General features: G+C 51.8%; 1 protein-coding gene across 6 annotated transcripts in view; it reads right to left on the minus strand.

Annotated features, from left to right (window-relative positions):
- Positions 1-27009, minus strand: part of POU2F3 (POU class 2 homeobox 3) — a 92788-nt gene that overhangs the window by 38469 nt on the left and 27310 nt on the right. For all 6 annotated transcript variants that reach the window (XR_009454336.1, XR_009454337.1, XM_059707609.1 and 3 more), the window contains exon 3: positions 15713-15747. Coding sequence is in view for 4 of the 6 variants with exons in the window: in XM_059707609.1 (XP_059563592.1) it covers positions 15713-15747 (35 nt within the window). In the remaining 2 variants the exon portion in view is untranslated. The remainder of the gene's footprint in view (positions 1-15712; positions 15748-27009) is intronic.

The raw sequence follows: 27009 nt of genomic DNA on the forward strand, positions 1-27009 counted from the left end.
ACTGGCGCGTCTGGCCTCTTCCCTGTGGCCCTAAATTGCTCTTGTGGCAGCTCTGTTTTTGCCAGGTTTTTTACTTCTTTCTCACAACCAGGTCTTGCACTTGCTATTGGTGTGCTTGCCGCTAGCATGCCCGTATTCCACCTCAAATTTGCAGCTTTTATTTGCTAAGTAGGGTGCAAAAGTCAGATAAGTAAGCTCTTACAACTGTTTCTAAAATAAAAATTTAAGGCCTGGCTGGCATGGCTCAGTGGTTGAGTATCAACCTATGGAGCAGGAGGTCACAGTTTGATTCCCGGTCAGGCTATATGTCTGGGTTATGGACTCGATCCCCAGTATGGGGTGTGCAGGAGGCAGCCAATCAATGATTCTCTCTCATCACTGATGTTTCTATTTCCCTCCCTCCCTCTCCCTTCCTATCTGAAATCAATAAATATATTCACACTTAAAAAAATTAAAAAAAATGTAAGGCTCTGAGAAAGGGCTTGGCTTGAGGTCTCATTCACTTCCTCCTGATCCTCGGCTGGGCTCTAGTCGGCAAGGCTGCTGGCTCTCAGGTCAGTGAGGCATGAAACAGCTCTCTCTCTCTCTCTCTCTCTCTCTCTCTCTCTCTCTCTCTCTGACAATGGGCTTGCTCTCTGGTTTAATTTCTGGTGAGGGCATTCTGTCCTGTTACCCTTGTTAGCCTGGGACAGGGCTCCAGGCACAATGGTGGGTTAAACCCACACAACTGACAGTGTCAGTTCACTTCTCTATGGCCGGGGAGCAGCTAACAAATGTGTCACCAAAAGCCAAGTGCCCCTGAGCCGAGGGGTTCTCCCAAAGTCTGTTCCTCACGTGCAAAGGGAGCTGACTCCTGAGTCCTGCCCGGGTCTCGGGTGAGGGCTGACTGTCAGAGCGCTTTCCTTTTTTTCAACAACACAATCCGAGATGCTGATTCTGCACATTTACCGCCCGGAAGGCGTGTGCTGCTGATTACGCCTGCCATGTAGCCAGAGCCATTAAATATATAGAGAATAACGCGTAACCACATTCAACAATCATGGAACACAGGAAACTGGGTGTCGAGGGATTTCCCAAAGGCCATTTGGCTAGGAAGTCGCAGAGTTTGAATTTGAACTTGGGTCTGACTGGATCCAGAATTGACTCTTTTACCATGTCACATGGACTTAAAAAATGATGACTGACTCATTTCCTTTTATATGGAGTTCCTGGAAATGAAGATGGGGTGCATGCTGTAATTATTGTACAGTGTATGTCTGTATCCTCCCCGGAGGTCAAGGTAGGGGTGTCTGAGCGGAGGCCGGGTTGACCGGCATGGCCACTGCCACCTGTGAGAGGCGCGGGGGAAGAGGCAGCGGCTCCGGCTCACGCAGAGAACCTCTGCACGAGGAGCAGAGCAGCTGGCACCTTGCACAAAGACATCAAATTTTTTTAAGCTTGAAAATATAAAAGGAACAGAAGAAAGTAATAAGATAGAACATAGGAGTCCATGTAAAACTCCTTTACTTACAATGTGAACACTAACTGTTCAAGTGAAGGCAGCAGTTTTATATTTAAAAAGACTTGAGGGCCAGTGTGGCTCCATGGGTAGAGTGTCCGCCTGTGGACCGAAGGGTCCCGGGTTCAATTCCAGTTAAGGACATGCACCTCATTGCAGGTTCCTCCGGGCCTGGGCCCTGGTTGGGGCACATGCAGGAGGCAGCCAATCTGTGTGACTCTCTCACATCGATGTTTCTCTCTGTCTTTCCCTCTCTCTTCTACTCTCTCTAAAAATCAATGGAAAATGTCCTTGAGTGAAGATTAACAAAATAATAAATAAATAAATAAATCCTATCTAATAAAAGAGAAACATGGTAATTGGCATACAACCGCTACCCTTCCCATTGGCTAATCAACGAGATATGCAAATTAACTGCCAGCCAAGATGGTGGCCGGCAGCCAGGCAGCTTGAAACTAACATGAGGCTTGCTTGCTTCAGTGACGGAGGACTCCAATGTTCCCCGCCTGCCGCTGCAGGCCTCTGAGCTGCAACTCTAAGCAACTATGTAACAAATATAGAAGCTAAACAAAACCCCAGAAACCTGCTTTAGTCCCGGGCTTCAGCCAGCAGGATCGCAACATTGTAAGCAAAGGCCAGAAACCAACTTTCAGCAGCGGAGGCCTAAGAGCTGGAGCCAAGCCTCAAAGCTAAAGCTGGCCCAGAATAAAAAAAAAAAGAAAAAGAAAAAAAGGAGCGGTTGGGAGCTTCAGTCACTCGCCAGCCTGAAAACAGCCCTCAGCCCCTCACCCAGACTGGCCAGGCACCCCAGTGGGGACCCCCACCCTGATCCAGGACACCCTTCAGGGCAAACCAGCTGGCACCCACCCATGCACCAGGCCTCTACCCTATATAGTAAAAGGGTAATATGCCTCCCGGCACCAGGATCAGCGTGACAGGGGGCAGCGCCCAAACCCCCTGATCACCCTGAGGCTCTGTGTGTGACAGGGGGCGGGGCCACAACCTCCCTATCCACCCTGCTCTGTTCGTGACAGGGGAAGATGCCCCAACCCCCTGATCAGCCCTGCTCTGTGCCTGATAGGGGGGAGCTCCCCAACCCCCGATCGCCCTGCGGCTCTGTGTGTGACAGGGTGCGGTGCCCCAACCCCTTGATCGGCCCTTCTCTGTGTGTGAAAGGGTGCGGCGCCCCAACGCCCCCCCCCACCCTCCCACGGGCCCTGCTCTGTGTGTGACAGGGTAGAGCCATAACCTCCCCATTGGCCCTGTCCTGAGTGTGACAGTGGCGGTGCCCCAACCCCCTGATGGGCCCTGCTCTGTGCGTGACAGGGGACGGTGCCCCAACCCCCCAATCGGCCCTACCCTGAGCGTGACTGAGGGTGGCATCACAACCTCCCGATCCGCCCTGCTCTGTGCATGACAGGGGGTGGCGCCCCAACTCCCCAATCAGCCCTGCTCTGAGCCCGACCAGGGGCTGCACCTAGGGATTGGGCCTGCCCTCTGCCACCCGGGAGCAGGCCTAAGCCAGCAGGTCGTTATCTCCCGAGGGGTCCCAGACTGCAAGAGGGCACAGGCCAGGCTGAGGGGCCCCCCTCCCCCCCGAGTGCACAAATTTTTGTGCACTGGGCCTCTACTAAATAAATAAATGAATAAAATGACTGGAGAGGTGCTCACTGACCCTGAGCGAGTGAGCTGAGAGGGTGGTGGGATGATCACTAAGGACCTGCAGCAGAGACGGTGCTCATGGCAGCAGGACCACAGGAGGGTCCCTGAGGAGAGGTCCACTGCGCCCTTCCCTGCTCCGGGCACCACAGGAATCGGGCACAGTAAGAACAGCGAGGAACAGAGGCATGGACAGGTGGGCCCACCGTGCTCTGGGCTCGCCAGGTGCCATCCGAGTATTGAATGTTGTGCGCTTGCGGGTGCTAAAGAGGGTGATTGGTAGCCCGAAACATATGCATATAGAAGGATGTTAAGGCACAAACAAGTCTAAGGAGTTCACTGTAGTTTTGTTAAAAATACTTGAGGCAACCTAATGTCCATCGATAGTGCAATTGAAAAGTAAAATTACATTAAAACAATAGGGTAGTATGTAGTCATTCACAAAAATGATACAATTTTCTAGGTTCTGCCATGCAACAATTTATACATGTTATTTGTAAGTTTAAAAAGAAAGTTTGCACATTGTTCAATTTATGCATATCCTATATAATAGAAGCTAATATGCTAAGTGTCCAGTTGACCAGTTGGCCTTTCAACCAAACAAAGCGTAATATGCTAATGAGATGCTAAGGCCGCTCAACCGCTTGCTATGAGGTGTACTGACCACCAGGGGCCAGACGCTCTGACCTGGTAGGTTATCTTGCTGCTGGGATCTGGTTGGTCGGAACTGAGCCAGAAGGGCTGGACGTGCCCTGGAGCCCTCCAGTGGTCCCTCCCTGGCTGGCCAACCTCCCAAGTCCCTCCCCAGCCCCGATCATGCCCAGTGGGGTCCCTTGGCCTGGCCTGAACCCTTTCACAATACAGGACCCCTCGGGGGATGTTGGAGAGCTGGTTTCGGCCTGATCCCACAGGCCAGGCCGAGGGACCCCACTGGTGCACGAATTCATGCACCGGGCCTCTAGTATACATATATGTACCTAGATGCATTTTTAAAACTTCACAAACATTTCTACATTTTCATTTGTACCCATATTCCTGCAAGCGCAGAGAGAGAAGTCACACGCGCACACACACACACACACACACACACACACACACTACTATGATAACAGGAGTGGCCTCGTTCTGAGACTGAACAGGGATCAAAAGTCTTCTTTTTTATCTCTGTTGTGACTTTTTCCCACACAAAGAAGTACTCATGTGTCGTGTGCATACGTGTGCTGAGTGAGGCCTCAGGAGCTTGCTGTGCGGACTCATTGAGGAACTCTGGGTATTTATGTAGGTTTGGTGTGACGGCTCTCCTCACATAGTGAAGGGTCACCCAGTGAAGGGGATGGATGAGGGCCTGGGGCTGCCCCAGGAGTGATCAGCACAGGGAGGCTAGTCCGGGGCCCGCTGGGACAAGCATGGCCCGATATCGCAGCGACTCAGCCCGGAGCAGGCTTCCTCTGGGAGTGAGTGGGATTCCTGGGCGAGCTCTGGCAGAGACAGGGTGTCAGTGGAAGAGCAGATGCACCAGAGGCAGGCTGGGCTGGAATCGCCGGTTCCTAGGATTTTGAGGTTCCTGACAAGTAAATCTTATTTTTTTATTTTCTTTGGAAGTACAGATAGGATTGTTTTATTTTGCCAAATAAGAATATTTTGAAATATATATATTTTTATTGACTTCAGAGAGGGAGGAAGAGACAGCTAGGAACATCAATGATGAGAGAGAATCATTGGTTGGTTGCCCCCTGCATGCCCCACACTGGGTATCGAGCCTGCAACCCAGGCTCATGCCCTGACTGGGAATCGAACCTGGGTTCTCTTGGTCCATGGGATGACGCTCAATCCACTGAGCCACCACAGCCGGGCCCAAATAAGAAAATCAAAGTAACTAATTTCTACTCCGACTATCATTTAATTATGTACAATTAACATTTTAACATTAAAAATAAAAAAATCCCATGTTGTAAAATTGAATATACAAATTTATTAAAAATTGCTATGTTTTCAAAAAAAATTGCTATATTTTCTAATTCTTTTATTGATTTTATTTGAGAGAGAGAGGAAGGGAGAGGGAAAGAAACACCCCTCAGCTGCCTCCTGCATGCCCCCTACCCAGGCATGTGCCCGGCTGGGAATCAAACCGCGACCTCCTAGTTCATGGGACAATGCTCAACCAACTGAACCATCTGGCCAGGCCACTACATTTTCTTTTAAAATGTCCCTGCAGTCAGTGACACCTTGTCTGAGGCATTACATTATGAACAGATAAGTGTGTCAATACACAGGGCAGAAGGCGGAGGAGGAAAGCCTTGGGTCAGACACCAAGAGTCTGTGGGGCTGAGGACAGATGACCTGCGTTGCGGGACCTTCCCCTGGGAGTCTGCGTGTCTCTGACTCACCCCAGGGTTAGAGGCTCAACCCAAATCTGTCTCCATCGTTTATGAAAAACAAAGTCGCCGTGACACCAGGTGTCAGGGGCATCCCGGCCCCTCGTTCCCATTCACTTGGCCCGAGGAGACAGCCCTGGGAGGCCACCTGCTGGGCTTCACATCCTCGGGGTTTAGAAACCGGGCTGCTCAGAGTCCTGTGTGCAGCCGGGACCGACCGGGAGAGGGGCCCGCGCCCTGAGCAACCACTGCGCCAGCGGCTGAGACGCTCAGCCAGCAGCTCCTGGCCCGGCAGGAGAGCGGGGGTGGGGATGTTTACGCAGGGACTGGCTGGGGCCCTCTGCGCACCCTATTTGCATAGACCGACAGGCACACCTGCCTGGGAAGAGGGTGTGTGCAGATCATGGGCCACAGGAAAACAGCAGGGCGTCGAGCAGTGTGAAGAGCAGAAGGCCCACAGAGCAGGGAGGCGGGCACCCAGGATGGGGGTGGGCGGGTAGGCTCATTCCAGCTGCCCATCAGGCCGTTGGTTAGGAAACACGTACTGAATATCCACTCCGTGCCAGGCCCTGCTGCCCTAAACAATAAAGTAAGATCTTCCCTCAAACACTTCCCAGCCTGTGGGGAGGCGGACTGCCCAGTAGTCCTCACGCTGAGCAAGAGGAGAGCTGGTCTCCCGGGCTGCGTGGAGAGATGAACAAGAGCCTGACAGGAAGATGGGGGCCAGGGGGAGAGGGGGAGGCTGGTGCCCAGGCCCATTCACACCAGTCAAATGCCTGTCCAGTCCCCTGCTCCAGGCACCGCCATCGTTTCAAAGAGGACTCTCGTTGCTTCTTACAACACCCAGGTGGCACTTGGCAGTCCTTAGGAATAGGGATGCGGGCACCTGGAGGCCTCTTGTGAACTTGGACTCCCCAGATCCTGCCCCTGAAAGGCCTGCCTGAGCAGGATGGGCCGCCCCCGAGAATGCTGGGCCCTGGCCAGGTCCCCAGTTCGCAGGCGGAGTCCCACTCCAGGTCCTGCCACCTCGCTCTATGCCAGAAAAGCGTCTCCCAGGCCCCAGGCAAGCCCGGCGCTGGCGCTGCCCCACCGGCCAGGAGCTGCCCTCTGGGCCGCAGGCTGCTGCAGGGGAAGCACCAATCCTCAGGGAGGAAGTTGCTTCTGGTTCAGAGAGAGGAAGTGAGAAGACGCCTCCTCTGGGAAGCGGACCGTCCCCTCCAGGCCTGGCCTGAACCCTCTCCTCTCCCAGCATGAGGGGCAAGTCCTCTCCTCGGACCCCCAAAGGAATCACGCGTACCCCTACTGACTGGTGTTCTCACCTTCCAGGCCCCAGTGCACCAGCTCCCAGGTGGCCTACAGAACCCACCTCCAGGCCCTCCCATGGTCCCGTCCAGCCACGGGCTCACTCTTAGGGTCCTGCTCAGGTTCACACACTTTCTTTGCGACGATGTCCTTAGGGGTAAGTGGGTGAATACACAGCCCACTGCAAGCCGACCCTACGGACGCCTCTCACTGACCGTCACCAGGCGCTCTCCGTCCTCTGGGAAGACGCAGGAGGACATCCCTTTAACTAACAGGCTCTGGCGGTGAAGCAGCTGGAAGTTAGCTGACGGAACTCTGACTTACGCACAACATTTCAAAAACCACTCTGAGGTACAGAGAGCCCTGGCGGTGCACCTGGCCCAGACCAAGCCTGCCTGGTTCCAAGTGTTGCTCAGAGCGGGGCTGAGCCAGGGGAAGGCACAGGGAAGACAGAGCGGATGGGCTCTGGGAAAAGCCCCGAGCCTCTCAGCAGCCGAGTGGGAGGAAGGGGGGAACGGAGCCACTTCGATGTGAGATGTGAGCGGGTAGCTAGGAGCGATACTGTTGCCATAGCAACACTAGCTGTTTGTAAATTGTTTTAATTGTATTTATTTACTTATTTATTTATTGTTAATCCTCACCCACAGATATTTTTCCATTGATTTTTTAGGGAGAGTGGAAAGGAGAGGGAAACACAGAGAGAAATATCGGTGTGAGAGAAACACATCAATTGGTTGCCGCCTGTCCACACCCCGACCAGGGCCTGGGCCAGTAAGGAGCCTGCCACTGAGGTAGGTGCCCTTGACCAGAATCAAACCTAGGACCCTTTGGTCCTCAGGCTGCTGCTCTATCCATCGAGCCACACAGGCCAGGGCAACCATAGTTCCTGTCAACTGAGCATGTACCATGTCCCAAACACGTTCCATTCAAGATCTTATTTAATCCCCTCCTAAAAGCACTGTGAGGTTGACGCTATGATTTCTGCCCATTTCACAGATGCAGAAATGGAGGCTGGAGAGGATGAGGGGGCTTACCCAGCTCCTGCTGGTGGAGCCAAAATTCAAGTTCAGGTCTGTCTGTGTGATGCCAGCTGGACTCTGACCGCTCTGACCAGGGCACCAGCACAGGCGCCAGGGCCGTCTGTGGGGAACGCTTAGGGGTGCCAGCTCTGGGGAGGGGCTGCCAAGGAGGAAGCTGAAACAGGATGCGCAGAGGATGCCAGCCGCCTGGGAGGCAGGGGATTTCAGTGGCCACAGGGGAGGGGCGTCCTGACAGCAGCTCGGGACAGAGCGGCAGCACGTTAGTAGAAGAAATTGGATCTGGAGACCACAGGCTGGCCTGGAACGTGGCGCCTAGGATCGAGTGGGTGGCACCGAATACAGATCCATGGAGTACGTGCCACCTTTACCATCTGCGCCTCTGTTCCTTCATCTGTCCCGGGGGGGCCCTCCCACCGCTTCAGTCAGTGCGAGAGGAAAGCCCATTGGCGAGTCCGCAGGGGCTGCGGGGCGTTGGGGGCCCGGCTGCGAGGGGCAGGGGCGGCGGGCGCCGACCTCCGGGGCCTCCGAGCGGCCTCCACGGCCGGGCTTCACCTTCTTGAGGTGGAAAAAGCTTCTTCTCAGCCGCAGCTGTGGCGCTGGGAGAGCCTCCCGTTCCCGGAGCTGCCCTGCCAGCCGCGCCCTGCCCCGGGCGCACAGGCGCTTCTCACGCACAGGCCGGGAACCCCCGCGCCCCGCCCGCTGGCCGCCGGCCCTGGGCTCAGATACCATCTCTGCCAGCCCCAGCGCCAGCCCGGCGGGGCGGGAGGCCTGAGGAGCCGGCTGGGTGAGGGGCCCTGGAAGTGTGGAAAGCACGGGGTGTTGGGGCGCCCCTCCCAGGGCAGCGGGGCCAGGCCGGCAGGGTCACCCCTGCACCTCCCTGAGCGGCCGTTTCCGGCTCAGGAGTGGGAGGGATGATGCTGGCCTCCCGGCTGGCCTAGGATTAAGTAACATCACATAAGACACAACTTTATGTAAAGTGCCTGGCGCGTCCCATCATCCTTTTAAGCAAGTCCCTTGACCTTCCCCAGCTCAGTGTTCTTCTGTAAAATGGGGATTGTAAAATCTCCTGCGGGATGTCCCCTTGTCCCTCGGGCCTGGACTACCTTCCCTCACCTGGCGAAGGGACCTTGCAGCTCTGACTAAGGTGAGAGCACGGGATGGGAGACCGTCCTGCATTCCCCGGGGAGCGGGGGGCCCAGGCTAATCGCCCGCGTCATTAAAAGCCGAGCCTCTCCTGCCTGGCGCTGGTCAGACAGAGGGCACCCAGGAGGGTCACGAGGCCGGCGAGGGAGGGGCCCTCCACACAGCCCCCAGGAGGGAGGCAGTCCTGCTGACGCGGACGTCACCCCAGAGAGCCACAGTTTACATTATGCATTTAAATTTATAAATATAAATAAAAAAGCAAACACACTGCTGCTCAGCGTCAAGCTGAGGGCGTAACTCTCCTGGGATTGTCCCGAGCAGTGAGGTTCCCTGGGAGCGCCTGAGGGAGGGGCAGAGCCTCGCGGAGTCTGCGTCCCCCACAGCCAGGTCTGAAACCTCCCAGCCCACCCTGAGCTTCTGCAGAAACAGGAGAGCGTGCAGACACGCGCCTCTCCCCCTGCGGCCTCTCTGCTCGTCCCCACGCACCCGGCGGCTCCTGAAGATGCTGGACCTGGAGGAACCGACCCTCGGACCAGAGGGCTGGGTGGTGCTACTTGGGGCCGTCTGCTCCCAGGGCTCACAGAGACAGGCCCTGGAGAGCCCCCAGGGCCCCGCTCCCGTCTCCTCTCCGTCTCCTCTCCTGTCTCCTCTCCATCTCCTCTCCCGTCTTCTCAACAGTCTGGGCCACCCAGCACAGGGACTGTAGCCCCACCACAACCATCTGGGCCTCAGGCCAAAGAGCCAAGGATGGCTGGCAAAGAGGGACAAGCTCCCTCCTCTCCAAGAGCAAAGACACTCCTCAACCTACTCATCAACCACTTCCCACCAGGCTGTGGGGTGGAGGGGGCCTTAGATGGACAGATCATGAATCTCAGAAAACACTCCTTTCTAGTAGCATCTGCCGCCCATCCAAAGGGGTACAAGCCCAGCTTGGCAGCTACACAGGGAGAGAGAGGAAGAAAAATGATGGGCTTTCATTCATCAGAAAACACCAGGAGCTAATGGTTATTGGTTGATCACTGTATATCAGAGACTATTCTAAATTATAGATCTTCATCCTCATTCAGCCTTACACCATGCCTGGGAAGCAGGCACAGGCACAATCCCATAAATACAATTGTTGGTATATCCTCTAACTATGGGGGAACCAGCTGTGAGAAGGGGCGTGTCATCGCACTGGTGACCGGCCTAGCGCCATGTGTCTGCCTCTCCCCCAGCAAGCCTGCTCCCCGCGGCAGGAGGCACCCGCTCCACCTGCGCGGACACGTTCAGGAGCGGTGCCCCTGATAGCAATGACGTGTTCTGAGGGCAGAGGCCAGGTGTGTTTCCGAGGGCCCTTCCCAGGGCCAGGGCCACCTCCCTCTCCACTGCCTGGCATTTCTAGGTTCCTGCCTCCCGGCAGAAGTGACCTACCTCCCTGGGGTTGGGGGTGATAGCAAGCGGGCATGGCTTCTGAGTCTGGGGGTGGGCTTCTAGCTCTTGGTGCTTTGCACTCGCTGGGCCGAGGGCAGGCCCCTGCGATGCAGCATCCTCACCCTTAGGCCTCGCACAGGGACGGCGCCGAGCCTCCTGGCTTCGAACCCACCACCTGCCGGGCTTCCCTCGCCATGGCCATCCTCAGGCTGCAGGGCCCTTCCTGTCCTGCGCGGCCTTCGCCGGGTGCTCTCCCCTGTCTGGGTGCTCTGTGGCCAGGGAACATGCGTGAGTCCCCTCTGACTCCTCGCTAACTGGCTCACAGCAGATCCATGAACTACAGGCAAATGCCATCAGTTAATTCCTCCCCTGCCCTCTCCCACTCAGCTGCTCAGGGAGCTCTGAGGCTGTTCGCGCAGGGGTGGGGGGTGAGGTGTGTAGGAGGGGTGGAGGGTGGGGGCCTGAGGGCGGAGGGAGCTAACCCTGCCAACACTCAGACCCTCCCCTGCAGCCTGAGGTTCAGGCCGGCCACCCGCTCCTGACTCCCAGGAGCAGCCTCTTCATCACTTTGAAATCTCAGAGCCCTTCTCTTAGGCTGAATCCTGTTGATGTTTAGAGAGATCCTGTTGAGCCAACTAAACGCTGTGTCAACACATACCAGGGGCAGCCAGAGAGCCACAGTAGCTCCCATTTAAAAAAATGAAGGAAAACCCCATCTTATGTATAGCTCAATGCTCTCTGGGGGCACATGAGGGCAACTGTAAGCCTACTTTTGCCCCACCCTGTACCTGTTCTAGGTCAGTGTCTAAGAGGTCTCACACTCAGGCTCACTCACTCATTTGACCCTCGCAGCAATCCTGTGGGATAAGTGTCGTTATTCTCCCCACTTTACAGATGAGGAGAATAAGGGACAAGAAGCTCAAGTACTTGCCCAAGGTCACCCAGCAGGTGGTGCTAAGCCCAGGCCCACACACAGGCAGTCTAGCTGCAGGCCCGTGCACTTGACCTCGCTGCTAGGATCTCTCTCCTTGGCATGGTCTGCTGCTTCCTACAGCAGCACTGCACAGGCCTCTCTTGCATCAGAGTGAAAGCCTTCAGGGCTGCAGTCTATCCAGCAGCTGGTGGAACTCCCAGTCCCACCGGCTCCCAGTCACACCAGCTCTCAGTCACACCAACTCCCAGTCCCCAATTCCCAGTTACACCAACTCCCAGTCACACCAACTCCCAGTCACACCAGCTCCCAGTCACACCAGCTCCCAGTCACACCAACTCCCAGTCCCCAATTCTCAGTCACACCAACTCACAGTCCCACCAGCTACCGGCCCCACCAACTCCCAGTCACACCAGCTCCCAGTCACACTGGCTCCCAGTCCCAAAATCCCAGTCCCACCAACTCCCAGTCCCACCAGTTCCCAGTCCCAAACTCCCAGTCACACCAGCTCCCAGTCACACCACCTCCTAGTCACACTGGCTCCCGGTCCCACCAGCTCCCAGTCCCAAACTCCCAGTTACACCAGCTCCTAGTCACACCAGCTCTCAGTCACACCAGCTCCCAGTCCCAAACTCCCAGTCACACCAGCTCCCAGTCACACCAAATCCCAGTCCCACCAGCTCCCAGTCCCAAACTCCCAGTCACACCAGCTCTCAGTCACACCAGCTCTCAGTCACACCAGCTCCCAGTCCCAAACTCCCAGTCACACCAACTCCCAGTCACACCAAATCCCAGTCCCACCAGCTCCCAGTCCCAAACTCCCAGTCACACCAGCTCCTAGTCACACCAGCTCTCAGTCACACCAGCTCCCAGTCACACCAACTCCCAGTCCCCAATTCTCAGTCACACCAACTCCCAGTCACACCAGCTCCCAGTCACACCAACTCCCAGTCCCCAATTCTCAGTCACACCAACTCCCAGTCACACCAGCTCCCAGTCACACCAACTCCCAGTCCCACCAACACCCAGTCCCACCAGTTCCCAGTCCCAAACTCCCAGTCACACCAGCTCCCGGTCACACTAGCTTCCTGGGGCCTCAGCCAGGCTCCACCCAGGGCAGCAGCTTACCGTTTGCTCTCCTGTGTCTGCTAACACTCAGGCTGTTCCTACACAACCTCTTTTCCTTCTCCACACTCCCTCCTCCTCCCATTGCCTCCCAGGAAGTCACTGTGAGGTCACGCTCAGCCTCTCCCTAAAGCTGGTGTAGGGACAAGGGCAGGGAGAGGAAGACCCAGCCAGGCTTTGTGGGAAAAGTGGGGAAAATGAGGTGCGGGTTCTGGCCCTGACTGCCAGCCGGCCAATTGCGTGCCCTTCAGCCAATTGCTTGACCTTCAATCTTTCACCAGAAAAGGCGGCTGCCTGGGGCAGTGTCCTCGCCCGGGTAAGGGGTGAGGGCAGTGAGGTGAAGCCCGAGAGCAGCGCGCCCGAGCCTGTGCTCAGCAAAGCATTGGCTTTGTCAAAGCCGCGGCCTGAGAATCCCCGGGCGCCGACCTGCGGGCCGCAACTGAGCCGGCATGCGTGTTGGCGGGGGTGTCAGCATCTGGGGGCGCCTGAGGGATGAGGGAGAGGGAGCCTCTGTCCCCCCCAAATCCCCTCTTTACAGACACCGGTCATGTCTGTTCTCGTCAGTGACAGGAGTCCAAGCCCTTGGCGGGGGAGGGGGGCAAGTTCTCTCTAGGAAAGCCCCATCCTGGCAGCAGCCAGGAAACTTTCTCCCAACTGGGGGAGAGACCGCACCCCAAAAGATGTCCAAAGGCCAGGGACCTCTCTGTGGCTATCCCAGGCCAGAGGGGCTGCCCCAGCCATGTCCAGAGCGTGAGCGTTTCTCAAGAAAGATTGCACTTGCAGCCAAGCCCACGGGGCCTATGACGTGGGCCACCCCTGGGCTGGGCTGTGGGGGCCACATCTTGGTGTGGGTTGGGCTCCCCGCTGTGCATCTCACCCAAGGGCCGGGGGCTGGATCCTCAGTCGCAGGGCAGGAAGCTGGGGGCACAGGCCCCATCTCCTCTGCGTAGGACTCAGGCAGGATCACAGAATCCGGGGATGGAAGCAGACCTGGCCCAGCTATCCCTTAGATAAGAATCTGTCTCCTATTTAAAGACAGTGAGTGAGAAGCCCGGTGCTATCAGCCAGGCCCGCAGGCCGTGTCCCAGCCTCCCTCCCTGGTAGCTGCTCCAGTGTTTACTGAGCTGCCTGGCTGCGGGTGCTTCCTCCTCGCCCGCCCAGAGGGCTCCAGCGAAGTCTCTCTGTTTCAGGTCTCAAGTGAAGAGGGAGGGGCTGGCCTCCACTCCTCAGCAAACGTCCCCAATGAAAGCAATTGCAGAAGTTGCCTCCAGGAGAGGTTCTGGCTCGGGACTCAGGCTCATTCCTCTCTGACCGTGAGGGACACACCCGGAGTGAAAAGTCTTTCAGGAAACGTCAGCAGTGACATCAAATCCCTCTACAGATGAAGGAGGAAAACATGTCTGCATGTCCTCTCCCGCCCCACCCCAGGCTTCCGTCTAAACCTGGACTCAGATGTTCAGCGAGCGAAGAGACCCCAGTGGCCACCCAATGCATGACCACCTGGGGGCCACCTTCCCTTTCCCACGGACACCCCCTCTCCAGTCTACTTTTTCTGCCTAACAAATGCCTACTCACCCTTCAGAGCGCGACACAAATATTCCTTCTCCACGAAGCCTGCCCTGAGGTTCCCATGTCTGTCTGACACCATGCTTTTTAAGTGTGTGTGTGTGTGTGTGTGTGTTGATTTCAGAGAGGAAGGGAGAAGGAGAGATAGAAACATTAGTGATGAGAGAGAATCACTGATCGGTTGCCTCCTGCATGCCCCACACTGGGGATCAAGCCTGCAACCCGGGCCTGTGCCCTGACTGGGAATCAAACCTCCTGTTTCATAGGTCGACACTCAACCACTGAGCCATACCAGCTGGATGACACCATGCTTTTTACATATCTGTAGTAAGCATGAGACTGTACTATAAGTATTCACTCAAGAGTCTCTATCTCACCCAGCTGGTGTGGTTCAGTGGTTGAGCGTCGGCCTGTGAACCAAGAGGTCGCTGGTTTGGTTCCCGGTCAGGGCACATGCCAGGGCTGTGGGCTTGATCCCAGTGGGGGGCGTGCAGGAGGCAGCCGATGGATGATGTTTCCCTCTCATCAATGTTTCTATCTCTCTCTCCCCTTCCCTTCCTCTCTCTTTAAAAATCAATTTTAAAAAACCATACAATTGAAATACTTAAAAATGAAAAAAAGTCTCTAGTTCTCTGTTCCCTGCTCCCTCCCTCCTTCCCTTTCCCTCTCATTCTCCTTCTATCTCTACCCCCCACACTCCATGCTGGGCTGTGGACTCCTCCGGGGCAAGAACCATATCTTAATTTTCTTTGTATTCCTACACCTGGCATAGCACACCCCCCAGCCCCACCCCGATTTTATGAAGTAAATTCATTCTGCAGCTGAGAATTCAGATCAAAGCTATGAAGAGACCTGGCCCAGATAATCTAGCTGGTTAGTGGCAGGAACAGGACCAAAGCCAGGCTTCCGATTTTGCGCCTGAGCCTTGCCTCCTCTCTCGGACTCACTCCGGGAGCCCCCCAGCGCTGCTCCTGCTCGTCTCAGCTTAGACCTCCTCCCAACAAGGTCCTGCCACATCCCCGTCCCAGCCGCACCCCGGCTTCCCACAGCCGCTAACCCTCCTCCCTTCTCTTCACACATCCACACCCCTCCACCCGGTGATCCATCCAGCGCTGCCTGACCCCACCCAAGTCCCTCCCTGACTAACTCCAGCCCACCAACTCGAGGTCCTGCAAAGGCACCAGGCCTGCGCCTACACTGTTCCACTGAGCGTGGCCACTCCCTCCCTCTGAGCTCTTTCTGTGCCCTTTCTCCTTTTTGTCCACTATCTACTTCCTGCAAATCAGGAATTCCACGAGGAATGCAGGCACCGCACACTTGGACTTCCGTAAATTCCTCTACACACGGTCAGACGACGGAAACCAACGGGACCAGGAGGCGGGGCGGGTGAGCGCTGACGGAAGGAGCTGCCGTCCAGATTCTGGGCCGCGTCTGGCGCAGTCCTCAGAGGGGCTGCGCTGCAGTGCTCTTTTGAGGGGAGCGTGAAAGGAGACCCAGGTGTGGGACGGTGGGTTGGAGGCAGAAGCCCTTCAAATGCCCCTTCCAATCGGCAAAGGTAGGGCCCTTGAATAAACAATCTTTCTGGTTTCTCCCACAGCTGGCACAGTGCAAATGACCCCCCAAATTAATTGAATAAAGGTTTTGTTTTGAAAGTTCTTACCTGCCTGTTGAAATCTAGGCCGTTTCGATCATTTCCTGGAAGAGATAAAACAAATGTTAGTTATCAGCAGCATTGGAAGAGACCGAAGGTTAGAGGAAAAACAGGACGTTGAGAGAAGCTTGTCTTTATTTTTAGAAAGAACACCCACCTCCCCATGACTGGGATCTCCTGCTCATCCTGTTTCCTAGAAAGAAAACATTTTCTCCAGAAAGGCTGATAACCAGGGAACCAGGGGGCGGACTGGCCCAGGACCACAAAGCCGCATAGGATAGCACTTGCCAGACCAGAATGGGGTCTGTGGCGCTCCCTCAGACAGAAGCCATGACGGCGCGTTAGTGAGTGAGCGAAGATCGGCCAGCCGGGCACCCCAGAGTCCTCCCACATGCTCGCCCCAGGGGAACGCCATCTTAGTCATGCCAGGCAGACAGCGGGCAGTCCTGTTTCTCCCCACCCTCCACTTCCATCGCTTGTCTTGTTCATCTTTTCCCTTTTGTACTAAAAAATATGTGCTGAATAAAGAAAACCTCTGGTACAGAAAATAGTATACAGTAGCAGGAAAACCACTCTGCTGAGGAGCAACTGTAATTAATATTTTTTGTATCTATTATGGTTGTTTTTATGCTTCTTTTTCTCATTGATAAACACTAGTCTGTCTCTATTATTGCCAAGAGTTCTCTAGTAAGCATCATACATATTTCTCCTAGACCATTAAGGAGCATTAAAAATATTTCCTTGTGGCCCGACCGGCGTGGCCAGTGGTTGAACATCAACCTCTGAAGCAGGAGGTCACGGTTCGATTCCTAGTCAGGGCACGGGCCCAGGTAGTGGGCTTGATCCCCAGTGTGGGGCATGCAGGAGGCAGCTGATCCATGATTCTCTCTCATCATTGATGTTTCTCTCTCTCTCACTTTCTCTCTGAAATCAATAAAAATATTTTTTAAAAAATATTTAGCTATGCTTGCACATATAATTTTTAATGGCTACCTAATATTCCATTCTATGGACATACCATAACTTGCTTAAACATCTAGCTATTGTTTGGAAATCATTTCTATTCTTTGCTGTAATAAAGTTTCCATGCACATACCTTTCTAGTGCAGGAGCAGCCAAACAACCTCCCTTATAAAGGCAAGGAAAATGACTATTTATTCTGGACAAGAAAAAGCTAAAGAACTTTACCATCACTAAGTCAGTGTTACAAAAAAAAAGTTAAAAATTAATTCAAGAAGAAAAATTTTAAAAATGAATAATAAAGTGACAATAAGTAGATACCTGTCAATAATTACTTTAAATGTTGGTGAAATAAATGCTCCAATCAAAAGACATCATGGGGCTAACTAGATCAGAAAACAAACCTAATACATTTGTCACCTACAAGAGACCCACTTCAGATTAAAAGACACTCACAGACTGAAAGTAGAGGGATAAAAAATATTTTTTATGAAAATAGAAAAAAGGACGGGTAGCAATACTTATATTAGACAAAATAGACTTTAAAACAAAGGCAATAACAAGAGATGAAGACAGACATTTTATAATGATAATGGTATCAATCCAACAAGAAGATATAACCCTTGTAAATATTTAGGCACCCACCGTAAGAGCACCTAAATACATAAAACAAATGTTGGTGGACACGAAGAGTAAGACAGCAATGGCAGGGGACTTTAACACCCGTTGATGTTCATGGACAGAAAATTAAGAAGGAAAGAGCAGCCTTAAATAACACATTAGACCTGGTGGATTTAACTGATATTATTGGGACATTTCATGCCAAAGTAGTAGATTATAAATAAATTATTTTCAAGTGCAAACTTTTCCAGACTAGACACATGTTAGGTCACAAAATATGTCTCAACAAATTTGAGAAGATCAAAATCAGAGTAAGCATCTTTTCCAATCACAATGATATGAAACGAGAAATCAATAACAAAACTGAAAAACACATTGAGGCCAAATAGCATGCTACTAAACAATAAATATGTAAACAACAAGATCAAGGAAAAAATCAAAAGATACCTTGAAACAAATGAAAATGAAAACAAAATAACTCAAAACTTATGGGACCCAGCCAAAGCAGTTCTAAGAGGGAAAGTCATAGCAATACAGGCTTACCTTAAGAAATAAGAAACATCTCAAATAAACCATGTAACCTTCCACCTACAGGAACTAGAAAAATAATAACAAGCAAAGCCAAAGTGAGTAGGAGAAAAGAGAGAATAAAAGTCAGAGTGGAAATAAAGAAAACAGATTCTAAAGAACAATACAAAAGATCAATGAGCCTAGCCAGTGTTGCCTAGTGGTTGGGCATCTACCTATGAACCAGGAGGTCATGGTGTGATTCCTGGTCAGGGCACATGCCCAGGTTGTGGGCTTGATCCCCATTGTTCAGGAGGCAGCTGAACAATGATTCTCTCTCATCACTGATGTTTCTATCTCTCTCTCCTTCTCCCTTCCTCTCTGAAATGGGTAAAAATACATATTTTAAAAAATTGTTAAAGAAAGATCAATGAAACCAAGAGCTAGTTCTTTTAAAAGAGAAACAAGATTGATATTTATTGAACCAGACTCATCAAGAAAAAAAGAGAGAGAAACCAAATAAACAAAATCAGAAATGAAAGAGGAGTAGTAACAACACCACAGAAATACAAAAAACTATAGGAAAATTCTACAAACAATTAAATGCCGACAAACTAGACCTGTGGGTTGCGACCCCTTTGGGGGTCGAACGATCCTTTCACAGGGGTCGCCTAAGACCATCAGAAAATACATATATAATTACATATTGTTTTTGTGATTAATCACTATGCTTTAATTATGTTCAATTTGTAACAATGAAATTGGAGGTCACCACAACATGAGGAACTATATTAAAGGGTCGTGGCATTAGGAAGGTTGAGAACCACTGAACTAGACAATCAAGAAGAAATAGATCAAAAGGAGACATATGCAATACTCTTTGTAATACTTTAAGCAATAAAACAAAATTAAAAAAAATCAATTAAAAAAAGTAGAAGAAGAAATAGATCAATTCCTAGAAACACACAATCTGGCCCTAGCTGGTGGATAGAGTGTCGGCCTGTGGACCGAAGGTCCTGGGTTCAATTCCTGTCAATGGCACATACCTTGGTTGTAGATTTGATTCCCCGGCCCTGGCAGGGGCATATGTGGGAGACAACCAATCAATGTGTCTCTCTTTCACTTTGATGTTTCTCTCTCTGTGTCTCTCCCAATCCCTTCCACCCTCTCTAAAAGTCAGTGGAAAAATATCCTCAGGTAAGGGGAAAGAAAGAAAGAAAGAAGAAAGAAAGGAAGGAAGGAAGGAAGGAAGGAAGGAAGGATGGAAGGAAGGAAGGAAGGAGAAAGAACCAATCTGGCAAGACTGAATAAAGAAGTAACAGAAAATCTGAACAGAACAATAACTAGAATATAACTAGAACACTCAAGAACATATGAAATTGAATCAGTAATAATAATAATAAATAATAATAATAATAATAATAATAATAAACAACTCCCAACAAAGAAAAGCCCTGGACCAGATGACTTCACAGGGGAATTTTACCAAATAATTGCAAGAAGATTTAACACCTATTCTTCTCAAACTATTCCAAACATTGAAAAGGGGGGAAGGCTCCCAAGCTCATTTTATGAACCCAGCATTACCCTAATTTTAAAGCCAGGCAAAGGCATACAAAAAAAAGTAGAGAAAAGTATACGCCAATATTCCTGATAAATAGAGATGCAAAAATCCTAAAAAAAAAAAACACAACAAATTGAATTCAGAAATACATTAAAAAGATTATAGACCATGATCAAGTAGGATTTATTCCTGGGATGCACGGTTGGTTTAAGAACCACAAGTCAATTAGCAAAATACACCACACACATAAAACAAAGCATAATAACCGTGTGACCATAACAATAGTTGCAGAAATAGCATATGACAAAATCCATCCATTTATGATAAAAACTCTTATCAAAGTAGGAAGAGAGCAAACATACCTCACCATAATAAAGGTCATAAGTGACAAACCCACAGCCAACATCCTGTGCAATGATGAAAAGCTAAAGACATTTTCCTTAAGATCAGGAAAAAGAAGAAATTGCCCACTTTCAACACTTTTATTCAATACTAGAGGCCCGGTGCACAAAAGTTTGTGCACTCGGGGGGGAAGGGGGGTCCCTCAGCCCGGCCTGTGCCCTCTCGCAGTCTGGGACCCCTCGGGAGATAACGACCTGCTGGCTCAGGCCTGCTCCCGGGTGGCAGAGGGCAGGCCCAATCCCTAGGTGCAGCCCCTGGTCAGGCTCAGAGCAGGGCCAATTGGGGAGTTGGGGCGCCGCCCCCTGTCATGCACAGAGCAGGGCAGATCGGGAGGTTGCGATGCCACCCTCAGTCACACTCAGGGTAGGGCCGATTGTGGGGTTGGGGCACCGTCCCCCGTCACACTCAAGGCAGGGTCGATGGGGAGGTTGCGGCGCCACCCCTTGTCACTCATAGAGCAGGGCCAATCAGGGGTTTGGGGTGCTGCCCCCTGTCACGCACAGTACAGGGCCCATCAGGGGGGTTTGGGCTCCGTACCCTGTCACGCACAGAGCAGGGCCCATCAGGGGGGTTTGGGCTCCGTACCCTGTCACGCACATAGCAGGGCCCATCAGGGGGTTGAGGAGCTCCCCCCTGTCATGCACAGAGCCGGGCCCATCAGGGGGTTGAGGAGCTCCCCCGTGTCATTCACAGAGTAGGGCCGACAGGGGAGTTGGGGCACCGCCCTTTGTGACACACAGAGCAGAGTGGATCAGGGGGTTGGGGCGCCACCCTCTATCACCCACAGAGCAGGGCCAATCAGGGGGTTGGGGTGCCGCCACTGTCACACTCATGGCAGGGCCGATGGGGAGGTTATGGCTCTACCCCATCACACACAGAGTAGGGCCCATGGGGTGGGGGTTGGGGCGCCACCCTCTATCACCCACAGAGCAGGGCCAATCAGGGGGTTGGGGTGCTGCCACTGTCACACTCATGGCAGGGCCGATGGGGAGGTTATGGCTCTACCCCATCACACACAGAGCAGGGCCGATCAGGGGGTTGGGGCGCCGCACCCTGTCACACACAGAGCTGCAGGGTGATCAGGGGGTTGGGGAGCTCCCCCCTATCAGGCACAGAGCAGGGCTGATCAGGGGGTTGGGGCGCCTTCCCCTGTTACGAACAGAGCAGGGCGGATAGGGAGGTTGTGGCCCCGCCCCCTGTCACACACAGAGCCTCAGGGTGATCAGGGGGTTTGGGCGCTGCCCCCTGTCACACTGATCCTGGTGCCAGGAGGCCTCGCGGCTCCGCTGATCCCGGTACTGGGAGGCATATTACCCTTTTACTATATAGGATAGAGGCCTGGTGCATGGCTGGGGCTGGCTGGTTTGCCCTGAAGGGTGTCCTGGATCAGGGTGGGGGTCCCCACTGGGGTGCCTGGTCAGTCTGGGTGAGGGACTGAGGGCTGTTTTCAGGCTGGTGGGTGACTGAAGCTCCCAACCGCTCCTTTTTTTCTTTTTTCTTTTTTTTTTATTCTGGGCCAGCTTTAGCTTTGAGGCTTGGCTCCAGCTCTTAGGCCTCCGCTGCTGAAAGCAGGTTTCTGGCCTTTGTTTACCTTCTGTATTTGAAACAAAGTTGTGATCCTGCTGGCTGAAGCCGGGCGACTAAAGCAGGTTTCTGGGGTTTTGTTTAGCTTCTATATTTGTAACATAGTTGTTTAGAGTTGCAGCTCAGAGGCCGGCAGCGGCAGGCGGGGAACGTTGGAGTCCTCCGTCAGTGAAGCAAGCAAGCCTCATGTTTGCTTCCAGCTGCCTGGCTGTCGGCCGCCATCTTGGCTGGCAGTTAATTTGCATATCGCCCTGATTAGCCAATGGGAAGGGTAGCGGTTGTACGCTAATTACCATGTTTCTCTTTTATTAGATAGGATAATGGAGGATGTCCTAGACTTAGTAATCAGACAAGAAAAATAAAGAAAAGGCATTCAAATTAGAAAGGCAAAAGTAAAACTCACTATTTGCAGATGACATGATATTATACATAGAGAACCCTAAAGATTCTACCAAAAGACTACAAGAACTGATAAATGAATTCAGTAAAGTAGCAGGGTAAAAAATTAATAGTTGGATATTGGTTGCATTTTAATCACCAATTATGAACTATTGGAAAGAGAAATTATGAACATACTCTCCCTCTTTTTCTCTTTGGCTGCTTAAAGATTGGCCACCCTCATGAACAACACACCAACTATCCAGACCTGGAAGTTCATAACCAATAGGCTGTTGAACAGAAACAAATGCTCATTAACATCCTTCAGCCGGGGCATGCAATAGTACCTAAGAGAGAACGATGGGAAAACTAGCCAAAATGCACAAGCCCACACCTGATGCCACCTTTGTATTTGGATTCAGAAACCACTTTGGTGTTGGCAAGACAACTGGCTTTGCCATGATTTATGATTCCTTCAGTTATGCAAAGAGAAATGAACCCAAACATAGATATGTAGTCATGGCCTGTCTGAGGAGAAGACCGCAAGAACACAGCAAAAGGAATACGAGGACGGAATGAGGAGGGCCAGGAAGGCCCGCTGGCGCTGCAAACAGTGGCTGGAGGCCGGACAACACGAGTCACGGTTCTTCAGCGACTCTATCTGTGGTGACTGCGGATTTCCCATGAGAGGTTTAATAAACTACAAAACCTTTAAGTAAAAAGAAAAAGAAAACAACCCCATTTACGTACAATTGCATCAAAGGACCTGTACTCAGAAAACTATAAGACATTGAAGAAAGAAACTGAAGAAGATGCAAATAAATGGAAGCATGCACAGTGCCCAAGGATAGGGAGACTTAATATTGATAAAATGTCTATACCACTCAAAGCAATCTAGAGAGACAGTGCAATCCGTGTCAAGATACCAGTGGCATTTCTCACAGAACTGCAACCAACAATCCCACTAGTGACATGGAACTGAAAGGGACCCCGAGAGCCAAAGGAATCCTGACGGGAAAGAACACCACCTGACATCAAACCATACCACAGGCCACAGCGCTCACAGCAGCATGGACTGGCATGGAACAGACACACAGATCAATGCGATGGACACTGAGGCCAGGCGTAAACCAATAGCAATAAGGTCAATTAGTCTAGGACCGTGGTTGGCAAACTGCGGCTCGCGAGCCACATGTGGCTCTTTGGCCCCTTGAGTGTGGCTCTTCCTCAGCCTTAGGAGTACCCTAATTAAGTTAATAACAATGTACCTACCTATATAGTTTAAGTTTAAAAAATTTGGCTCTCAAAAGAAATTTCAATCGTTGTACTGTTGATATTTGGCTCTGTTGACTAATGAGTTTGCTGACCACTGGTCTAGGACAACATAGGCAAGAGTATGCAATGGGGTAAAGGCAGTCTATTCAATAAATGGTGCTTGGAAAACTGGACAACACATGCAAAAGAATAAAACTGAGTCATTTCCTCATACCACACATAAGAATAAACTCAAAATGGATTTCAGACTTAAACGTAAGACTACAAACCATATCACTCCTAGAAAAAAGCACAGCAGTAAACTCTCCAACGTTGCTCTTAGCAATATTTTTTTTGGTAAGTATCCTCAGTTAAGGGAAATAAAAATAAAACTGAACAAATGAGACTCTACGGAACTAAACAGATTATACACAGCAAAGGAAACCATCAGCAAAACAAAAAGACAACCTACTGAATACGAGAAGATATTTGCCAATGACACAGCTGATAAGGAGTTAATATCCAACATACATAAACTCAGACAACTTAACACCAGAAAGACAAATAATCCAATTAAAAATGGGCAGAGGACCCGAATAGACACTTTTCCAAAGAGGACATGCAAATGGCCAATAGACATATGAAAAGATGGTCAACATCACCAATCTCCAGGGAAACGCAAGTTAAAAGCACCATGAGGCATCACCTCACACCTGTCAAATGGCTACCAGCTACAAACAGCAGACAGGTGTTGGCGAGGAGGTGGGGAAAGGGAACCCCTGGGTACTGTTGGTGGAATCGTCAATTAGTGCAGCCACTGTTAAAAAACCGTTATGGAGTTTCCTCAAAAAATTAAAAATAGAGCCATTGTATGGCCCACAGGTTCCACTTCTGGGTACTTACCTGAAGAAATCCGAAACACTAATTCGAAAAGACACACGCACTCCTGTGCTCATGGCAGCATTAGGTACAACAGCCAAGGCGTGGACGCGCCTACGCACCCGCTGACAGGTGCAGGGACAAAGAAGACGTGGTGCATACATGCAGTGTCATCACTCAGCCGCAGAAAAGGGTGAGACCTTCCATTTGTGTCAACACGAATTACATAGGGGGCACCATGCTAAGTGATAGAAGTCACACAAAGAAAGACAAACGCCAGAGGATTCCACTTACATGAGGAATCTAAAAAACAAATGGAAACAAATACAGACACAGGGAACAAAGCGATCGTTGCCAGAGGGAGGGGCTTGGAGGGCTGGGTGAAAGGGTGAAGGGCTGACCAGCACAAACTGGCAATTACAGAACGGTGAGGTGAGTGACACGGTGATGGCCGTGTACAGGCCAGGGGCGCTAGACTTAGCGAGGCGATCATTTCCCAAGTTACATGTACAGGTATACAGTCACTATATTGTACGCGAGACATGATCTAATATTGTGTGTCAACTGTATTGGAAATTTTAAAAAAAGACGACTATTACATACCATACACCCAGAGCCTAGCACTCTGCTTAACAGAGAGCTCAAAATATATTGATTTAATCTATGACAAAGGAGGCAAGAATACGCAATGGGGTAAAGACAGGAGCTCAAAATATCTTGATTTAATGAATGAATTAATGAACAAGTGAATACATTCAGAACTTGCAATCAGGAAATTCTTCTGCTTTTCATTGGACCTTCAAGAGCATTGGAATAAAGTCCACATTTCTTAGAATCGGATGGAATCAGTGCCCCGGACGACCTGGTTCCTGCTCACCACCTCTGCTTTGTCTTCTGCCGCTCACTGTCCGGCTGCCTTCCTCCCAGGCAGCCTGCACGGCAGCCCATCGAATGCTCACTCGTGTCCAACCGCGCACGCTCACGGGCCCACGCCCTCCTGCACGGTCCCGTTCACATAGCCCCTCCCCTCTGGAGCCAAGCAGCCTCTCCACCAGCCCCGGGGTGCGCACCTGGGCTCCCTTGTTGGTCTGTGTGCTCTTTCTCCCCCTCGGCCAGGGGCTTCTTGAGAACTGGGACGATGACACTCATTCTTATGCCCTCAATGGCCACCACAGGTCCTAACACTGTCAGAGGCTTGAGATATGCCTGTAGATGAGCAATCCCCTCTAGGGCGCCCTGCCTTCTCCGACATCAAATCATGTTTCCTCCTACTCTAGGTCAAAAGGTCATTACTCAATTAAAGATTGTCTTGTGTTACACACACAATGCCTGTAGATGAATGAATTTCTCTAAGACTGCGGTCGCCAACCTTTCGGGCCTCACGGACCACCAGTGGTCCGCAGGCCATCGGTTGGTGACCGGTGCTCTAAGAGAATCCTCTGGAGTTTTTTTGTTGTTGATGTTAATCCTCACCCGAGGACATTTTCCCATTGATTTTTAGGGAGAGTGGAAGAGAGAGAAAGACAGAGAAACACATCGATTGGTTGCCTCCTGCACACACCCTGACTGGGTCCAGGCGGGGAGGAGCCTGCTACCAAGGTACCTGACCTTGACTGGAACCGAACCTGGGACCCTTTGGTCTGCAGGCCAACACTCTATCCACTGAGCCACACTGACTAGGGCTCCTCTGGAGTTTTCACTGAAGCCCTTTTCTCTCTGCTCTGTTCTAAACAACGGCCAAGCGCGGCCTTTCCTGTAAGGTTGTGAGGCGTCCCCAAGAGCGACGGGGCCAGCGAGGTGAGAGCAGAGGACAGGGGCTACGGGAGCCCAAGAAGGAGGACTACGGCAAGGCATCAAGTGAGCTCTGGATAGCAGCCCGATTTTGAGATCAACTAAGGCAACATATAAAATCTGGGAGGGGAGATACGTGTGGGAAGGGCCCACAGACTGAAATTAGCTGCCTTGAAAGGGTCGACTTAAAAGTAAAATTGCTTTTACCTTTAAAAAACCTTTTCACACCATTTTAAACGTGGACTGATAATGAGAAATTTTTAAATTTGACAAAAGATCAAATTCATTCATTCTACAAGTATACATTAAGCATACTCCATATACCAGGCACTGTTCTAGTCACTGGGAATATAATATTGAACAACATAGCCCGGCTGGTGTGGCTCAGGGTTGCGTGTTGACCTATGAACCTGGAGGTCACAGATCAATTCCCGGTCAGGGCACATGTCTGGGTTGTGGGCTCGATCCCCAGTGGGGGCGTGCAGGAGGCAGCCGATCCATGATTCTCTCATCATTGATGTTTCTATCTCTCTCCCTCTCCCTTCCTCTCTGGAATCAATAAAAACATATTAAAGAAAAATAAAACACAATGAATTCTTATCTGCACTGGTATCTCTGCCTGATTGTCCTTGAACCCTGGGCTAACCACATGGTGGGCCCTCCAGGAAGGTGGGGAGGGGCCCGTGGCTCAGCACAGGGCACTTGTAGGGGCTGCGTTCCACACAGCGGTTCCCATGCTGACCTGATCCCACTGCTAAGGGGGTAGGAGTTTTCTGAGGAGACACGGCTTTTCTCCTGGTCCACAGCCGTGAGAAGGAGCTCGGAGCACGTGGGGGTCCCAGTGGCGACTCGGGGACCAGGCGAACAGCGGCATTAGCTAACTCGATGCTGACACTGTTGGTTCTTCCTCCAGGTCTGCTGAAACGGAACCACCTCGCCCACGTACTGCCCAGTGGCTCTGGCTCTTCTCCCAGGGCCACGGTCTTGCTCCGCCGGCGCCTGCGCCTCTCCACGGTCTACAGGAAAGGCCGGAGGTGGTGCCCGGAGCTCCAGCTCGCCGGGTTCTGCTGCCGCCCTCGTGCTTCCCATCAGAAGAGGCGGCCGGCGTTCCCAAGCTCTGAGACAGCGAGGCAGGTGCCTCCTTCCCAGAGGAAGGGAGAGACGCAGTTGCCACATTGTGTGAGACACTGGTCCACGGGGACTTCTGCCCCGAGAGATGCCACCTGCAGGAGCGGTGAGATGGGCCAGGAAAGAATCCTGCACTTGAAGTCCAAGGACGGGAGTGCCAGCCTTGCCCCACCCCCGCCCCAAGGGCAAGGCAAGTCATTGTGGAGCCTCAGGTTTTCTCAATGTCAAAATAAGGTCA

The sequence above is a fragment of the Myotis daubentonii genome, chromosome 9, assembly GCF_963259705.1.
Source record: "Myotis daubentonii chromosome 9, mMyoDau2.1, whole genome shotgun sequence".
NCBI classification, from domain to species: Eukaryota; Metazoa; Chordata; class Mammalia; order Chiroptera; family Vespertilionidae; genus Myotis; species Myotis daubentonii.